General features: G+C 53.2%; 1 protein-coding gene across 2 annotated transcripts; it reads right to left on the reverse strand.

Annotated features, from left to right (window-relative positions):
- Positions 1–359: 359 nt before the first annotated feature.
- Positions 360–6672, reverse strand: PTS (6-pyruvoyltetrahydropterin synthase). Of its 2 annotated transcripts, XM_080366550.1 has the most exons (7): positions 6366–6672; positions 4889–4968; positions 3890–3997; positions 3241–3263; positions 1736–1792; positions 1353–1423; positions 360–884 (listed from the first exon to the last, which is right to left on the reverse strand). In XM_080366550.1, exons 1-7 carry the CDS (start codon positions 6437–6439, stop codon positions 743–745), a joined length of 555 nt encoding a protein of 184 aa, XP_080222676.1. In that variant the 5' UTR covers positions 6440–6672; the 3' UTR covers positions 360–742. The 2 variants fall into 2 exon arrangements, with proteins under 2 accessions (XP_080222676.1, XP_080222677.1); XM_080366551.1 differs by lacking the exon at positions 3890–3997 and having other exon boundaries at positions 456–884; positions 6366–6586.
- Between the last annotated feature and the right edge of the window lie 532 nt (positions 6673–7204).

Here is a 7204-nt window from a genome sequence, read left to right on the forward strand (position 1 = left end):
CACCAGCTGGATAACCAGTATTTTAAGGGTTTATTCTCACCTACTTCCACTTTCAGCCATGTATCAGGGCACTCTGACACCACTGGGGCTACGAACTTCCAGCTTCCCATGCTGATTCTCAAGAACGTACTGTTCTCCTTAGCGCTGCAGTTTGGATTGAGAATTGTTTGGTAAACAACTATACTGCTCACTATACCAGTTCCTTATACTGAGAAAGACCCGCTAACCGCATGAGAAAATGAGCCTACAGCACAGGAGAAAAGACAAAAAAAAACCAAAAGGAGGAAAAAGATAAGCATGCAGTTCTCATTCTCAAGAACGTTTCTCTATTTGATCAATAAGCAAAACACCACCAAAGCCAAGGTTATTAAAAATCATAAATTAATCCAGTGTTTAATTAGAGAAAAATCAAAGCCTTCTGTGACTGGACAGGACACACGTTTTGCCAGGCCACCTCCTCTCCAGAAAGCCGCTTTATTTAACATAGCACAATTGTAAATGTCACATCAACTTGGTGGTTTGGCTTTGCAAAACAGGAATGTCTTGAGAAAAAGCAGACAAATCCGCAAATTTTGAGAACCCAAATTGCTAGATAGTTGCAAGAATTCTTTCGAAACATCTGTATTTGTTCCTATATAATACATAACCGATGTCCAGGTGTAGGAAATACAGCGAGCAGGGCTGAAGTAATCCACTGATCTGATTATGCAGCAGTTTCTGACCAACTGAGCTGAAGCTCATTTCACTTCTCAGAGATTGTTTCTTCTCCTTTATAAATGACAATGTTCTGGTCCGTTTCATACACTTTGACTTTATAAAGGGTTCCCACGGGCAGGAGCTTCTTGAGGTTTTCCCAGATGAATACTGCAACGTTCTCTGTGGTGCTAAGAGTGAAACACGAGCAGATTCAGAACTCACAGCAATGACATTTGAGGAAGCTGTACCCAAAACGGGCAGAGGGGATGACGATGACCCCCTGCATGTAAGAGGGGCTTGAACCATTGCCAGCAAACATGGATGAAACAAGATCTAATTAACAGGCCGTATCCACCTCCCTGAGGTGTCCACAGAGCAGGCTCACGTGCCAAGCGCAAAAGGCTCGGCAGGTGCGAGTAAGCGGCAGCTCCCTCGGTATGTGGAACGGCAGCTGCCGCAGCAGGCTGGCACCCGGCGTGGCACAGGGAGGCAGGCTGCAGGGCAGCGGGGCTGCAAGGCAGGCAGGGCACCAGCACCTGACCCGCACAGGTGTGTCACACACAGGTATCAAGGCTGCTCTTTCAGATGTAGGACTAATCCTTGAAGGCTGTTCCTTGACCCTGCAACCAATGCCACGAGGAGCCCCCAGCACCCACCTCACAACCTCAGCAAAGTATGGCACATCCTTATCCAGGTTTTTGTGGTCAAGCGGTTCCATGATCGCCTCCTGCAGAAAGAAAAGAGTGACAACCTCGCCCCAGTTGGTCAGTGGACTTGAGATTCGTATTACCGCACACATGGGACTGGAGTGAGGCAACGGTATGTAAAAAAAAAAAAAAAGAGCCCTACATCCACCTGTCAGCTTCCTAGCTGGAGACATGGTACTGCCTCACACCACACGCTAAAGCATCTTAGTCTGAAATCATTCCTTAATTTCTTCTTTATTTCCTACCATCATCAACTCACCATGTCTCCACCCTGGTTCTAGACAACTTGCTAAGCTCCTTGCAGGGGGTGTGTAGGAAAACAGTGCTATTACCTGCATATACTCCTTCAGGTCCGTCAGGTTCATAACCATTCCAGAAACTGGGTCGATCTGTAGGGAGAAGAAACAGGAGCTCAGCAGCAGTTACACGTCCTCATTACCAAGGCTGTCATGAGCCTGTACAAATCAGACCGCGAATATTTGTGCACTCAGGACATCCGAGCCATAAGAAAAATATCTTTCCGCCTTGACGCACTGCGTTCCAACTCTACTCCTGTGACGTTCCCAAAGGCTAAGTACAGCATACAAACAGCTCCAGTGGTTGCACTCTCATAAAAGCTGACATCAGTGAGGAAAAACTCACTGAAATACTCAGTTTTCAAGAACAATCCAGCATGCCCATAAGCAGGCACAGCTCCAGGAACAAAATCAGGTTGTGCAGTTCACAGCATGCTTGGGGAATGTAGAAGGAAAAGGCTTTAAAATTTTAACTTCAGATGTGAATAGAAACCCCCTTTCCTATGAGCTGGAAATCTTCAACAAGTTGTTTGAAAAACATCAAAACCAAAGTGCTACCTAAACCAACTCCTCAGAATACACAGAACAATGACAGGATCAAGGGTGAAAAACAACTGCAAAAGCAGAATTTCCTTTTACATTTGCCACAAAAATATCTTGATAAATCAGCAGACAGAATCAGTTACTGAAGTGCTAAGCCTCCCTGTGGCTCAGCAGCCTTCCAAAGGTGCCCCGCAGATCTGACCAGAGCCTGTGCGTCTGAAACGGAGCAAGGTCTTGAAAAGATTGGTCAGGATGAGTTTGGTACAGTGCTCTGGGTGATGCTCTGTCTGTGCTGAGAAAGGAGTGTACTCTGAATAATTAGAAAAGGTTCCACTGACGATTTCAAAGTAATGTACCACTGATGATATTAAAGGAATGTACTCTGAATAATTAGAAAAGGTAAGGTGGGCACCTGAAGGAGAAAAGGAGACCATGAGTCAGGAAATCGTTGACTTTCAAAGAAAGTTGAAAGGCTTACTCCACCTAGATCCCACCTATTATGAACAGAATGATTAGATGTTGAAATCAAATGAATATGTATGTAAAGATGTTGTAACCTCTCACGAAAACTGTATAAATTACCTGACTTTTCACTGAAAACTGGGGAGCTAGTTTGTCCGATGCGAACCAGCTAGCTCCCCAACATTGCATGAAATAAATACCTTTGCTGCTTAAAGACCAAAATTGTCTCTGAGCAGTTACTCTGTGCCGTTTTGGCATCATTTCATGTTCTGCAGCAAGGCTCTGGCAGTCAAGGTTATGTGCCCTGAGGACAATTACAAACCTCAGAGTTAAACACTGTTACCTACAAATCCTTGTTAGAGGCAGGGTGAATAGGACAGTGATTACAGAAAACCTTCTTCTGTAGTGCTGCATACCGAGTTTGCACAAACACCCTGGGAAACCTGGCAACTGAGCTAGAGCTTCAGTACTGCGGAAGATGAGGACCCATCTATCCTGCCACCCTGGGGAAAAGGAAAAAGGTTGATCACACTTACCTCTCCACGCACAGTGACTATAACTGAAAAAAAAAAAAAATAAAAATCAGGTCACAATGACACCATGAACCTAACAACAAAGTACACTGCTGGGACAGACAGCCCATTCATCACCGATCCCCAAGGACTGGTGCAGGCTTCACAGCACTTAAAAGCAGGACTTTTTATAAAAGGGGTATCCACTCCAAAAAGAATGTTACCCTCAGGCACCCAGCTCGCTGAGGAAGTCAGGCTCCAAGGTCTGATGCCCAGAGACACACCACTACCCCTGAAGCGCTCCCGGCAGGCAGAGAGATGACTAGATGACTCCTCAAGTACCTACTCCCTACGGCAGCCTGTGCCCTATGCAGACAAGGTCAGAATCTCTTGAGCAGCAAAATCTTCTGAACAGTGCAGACACCCTAGGTGCCCTTACATCACCAGACCCACCCCACCGCCCTCCCCAAGACCATAAGAAGTGGGGTCAGCTTATAAATCTTCTGACATAATGGAATACCAGAGAAGGGAAGTAAGGGATGAAGTGGCTGCTGACATCCTAAGAACCAGAATTACTGCCAGGTGTCATTTCAACCCAGAAATCCTTTCAAAAAAAGAGAGACAACAAAAGAGATCTCTCTGCCCAGAGAGGCTGTGGTCTCTGAAAACCTGCCTGGACGCAATCCTGTGCAGCCTGCTCTGGGTGAAACCGCTTTAGCAGGGGGTTGGACTAGGTGATCTTCAGAGGTCCCTTCCAACCCTGACCATTCTGTGACAAACACTTGGAAACAACATCCTGACAAGCCCCACATTCCTTCCCACTAACCCCAGGAGCTGAGAACAAAATCACGGCTCACTGAGGAACTCACAAAAAGAGACAGACAGCAATTTGAGCCTGGTTGTGATCCTCCTCTGGGGTGGAAAAGCTCCTTCATGCTCTTTTTCTCACTCACTCACTCACTCACTCACTCACTCACTCACTCCCTCCCCTCCATGCCCCAAGGAACATTTTTAGAGGCATCTCCCAAGCTTTCCAGCATTTATTTTTTTTTGCAGTGAGAACATCTTTCTTAGATGAGAAAGCAAGAACCGTTGTGCCTGTAGGTCAGTTTTAAAATGAGGGACAGATCTTTGGTCCAACAATCTGCCAACATGCCTTCCCTGGTAAAGCTGGTAGAGCTGGAGCAGGCTGCAGGGTACCTGAACGCCAGGTGCCCGCTAAAGCTGCTCCTACACAGAAGCCACCGCTGTAGCCGCTTCCTCACCAAAACGTTGCCGTGCAAACCCAATAACCTAGAACACACAGTGCTCCACAGGGAGCCAGCCTGGTGTCGGGAGAGATTTGATTCCAAGTGCACAGGGGACAGATGGCAGGAGAACCTGCGACAACAACATTCAAAAAAAGTTTACGGGCTGTTTAAACAGCGTGTCTTTCGTTTCGAAAAATATTCATTCCAAACCCAATGATTTTGCAGATGATAAACAGAGTTGATTCACGAAGGGACATTTTGAGGTATTTAATTCAGTAACTTCCAAATCCATGCCATGGTTCAACCCCTTTTCTGCTGAGGATTGCTTCTAATTCTAAAAGACCCCCAGGCCAGGCACTGAAAGCCATAGCAGCCTGCTGAGGCCGTGACTACGCGTGGAAGCGTGGAAATCAACTCCTTACCTTTATAGTTGTGCCCATGGCCGTTTGGATTGTTGCATTTCCCAAACAGCTTCAGGTTTTCTTCATCACTCAGTGATTTACTGTGGGAAATACAGACACGGCATGTCAGGATCCATGACAAACGTTCATGGCTTCACTCTGATTGCTTTCTGGTTCTTCCATTTATTCGCCCTCCCAAATTTAACCCGCTAGCTTTTCCTACTCAGGAGGCAAAAACAGAACCGGAGGAGTACTGAGACCATGAAAAGATGTTGTTGGCAACCGGTCTGGGCTTTTTTTTGCTGTGGTTTTGTATTAATATATGCAAGTTTCATAACAACTGCTGAACACCACTGCTGCGTGAACACTAACAGCTGTTCACGCACGAATATGGCAAAATCACTTGGGCTCCTAGGAGGAAGAGCCTGGAGAAAACGATGCATATTTTTATTATTAAGCAACAAAGCTCAGGGAGCTTCTCCAAGGAGCAGAAGGGATGACTTCCCTGTCAGAATCTGTCATTTGAAGAAACTGCAGAGCCTGCTCCGAGGAGCATTTCAGGTCAAGGCAGAGTGATGTCTGTTCTGGGAAAAGGGCGGCAGACGGGGGCACAGCACTGCTGCCCCCCGGCCCGTTTCAAAAGGAAACTTCAGCCCCTGTTAAAGCCGTTTGTGCGCAGACATCCCAGGCGGGACTGCTGGGAGAAGTGGGGGGGACACGGCCCTGAGGGGGGGACACGGCCCTGAGGGGGGGACACGGGCCGGGTCTGAGGGGGCATCTGACACTGAGGGGGGGGGGGGGGGATGGACATGGCCTTGAGGGGGGGGACACGGCCCTGAGGGGGGGACACGGCCCAGGTCTGAGGGGGCATCTGTCACGGGGGGGGGGGGGGGGGATGGACATGGCCCTGAGGGGGGGGACACGGCCCTGAGGGGGGGACACGGCCCAGGTCTGAGGGGGCATCTGTCACGGGGGGGGGGGGGGGATGGACATGGCCCTGAGGGGGGGGACACGGCCCTGAGGGGGGGGGACACGGCCCTGAGGGGGCATCTGACACTGAGGGGGGGGGGGGGATGGACATGGCCTTGAGGGGGGGGACACGGCCCTGAGGGGGGGACACGGCCCGGGTCTGAGGGAGCATCTGACACTGAGGGGGGGGCGGGGGGGATGGACATCACCCTGAGGCGGGGGACACGGCCCTGAGGGGAGGGGGGACACGACAGGGCCCGGGGGGGGGGGGTACGACGACACACGGCCCTGAGGGGGAGGAGGGACTGGACACGACCCTGAAGGGGGGGGGGGGACGGCCCGGGGGAGGGGAACACACGACGACACACGGCCCTGAGGGGGGGACACGGGACACGGCCCAGGTCCCCGGGGGCGCACGGCCCAGAGGGGAGGGCGCGCCGGCCCTGAGGGGGCGCCCGGCCCAGCGAGGCCTTCGGGCCCCCCGCGGCGGGGGGAGCCGGGGCGCGGGCACGGGGCCGGGGCCGCTCACCTGTGCAGCCGGTGGCAGGCGCTGAAGCAGACGCTGCGGGAGAGCCGCGCCAGCCGCGCTGCCGGCGGGGCCATGGCAGGGCCGCAGCGGGACCGGCTCCATCCGGGCCCCGCGGGGCGGTGCTGCCCTCCCCGGGGCGCCGGCGGGGCGGGCGGGATGGCGGCTGCGCGCTGGGCCCCGCTTGCCCCGCGGCCCTGGCCGAGCCGGAGGCACGGGCGGGCAGCGCCGACCCCGCCGGTGTCAGCGCAGCTGCGAGGTGCCGCGCTGCCGGGAGCTGCGGCCCTCCGGGGACAGCCACGGCCGCCCGCGGCACCAGGGCCTGAGCACCGTGCGGCTCCCTGCGCTGCCGTGGGGCCTCGCCGGGCGGCCCTCCCGCCGTGGGTGACACACCGCGGGCCGGCACGGCACGGCACGGCACGGCACGGCTGGGGCGCGGCGGGGGCAGGGCACGGCGGGGGCACGGCACAGCAGGGGCACGGCACGGCTGGGGCACGGCCCGGCACGGGGGAGCCCTTTGCCACCCGGTGGCTTTGCGAGGTGACCTCCGGCCTGAGCCGCCCGCTGCCGCCCTCCGTGCCCCCTGCCGGGTCCCCGCTCCCCAGGGCAGCCAGCGGGGGGTGAAGCCGGGCTGTGGGGCAGGGCCAGCAGCTCCCCGTGGTTCTGGGCTGGGCGGGCTGGCCTCCGCTGCAGCGGGAGTAAAAAAAAAAAAAAAAAAAAAAGTAGTTTGCAAATAAGACACAAAAGCGTGCCTTTAAACCCTCGGGCACAGGGGCTCGCCGTTCTGCTCGAGGAACAAAATGGTTTTGCTCAAGGAATGAATTGCTGAAGGTGCAAAGCGC

The sequence above is a fragment of the Falco punctatus genome (assembly GCF_963210335.1).
Source record: "Falco punctatus genome assembly, chromosome: 16".
NCBI classification, from domain to species: Eukaryota; Metazoa; Chordata; class Aves; order Falconiformes; family Falconidae; genus Falco; species Falco punctatus.

Coding starts and splice junctions, on each gene's coding strand:
- PTS (XM_080366550.1), bottom strand. CDS start 6,439: ATGGCCCCGCCGGCAGCGCGGCTGGCGCGGCTCTCCCGCAGCGTCTGC. Junction 1,793..3,240: donor TAGTCACTGTGCGTGGAGAG/GTAAGTGTGATC, acceptor TTCTCCCTACAG/ATCGACCCAGTTTCTGGAAT. Junction 885..1,352: donor TACTTTGCTGAGGTTGTGAG/GTGGGTGCTGGG, acceptor TTTCACTCTTAG/CACCACAGAGAACGTTGCAG.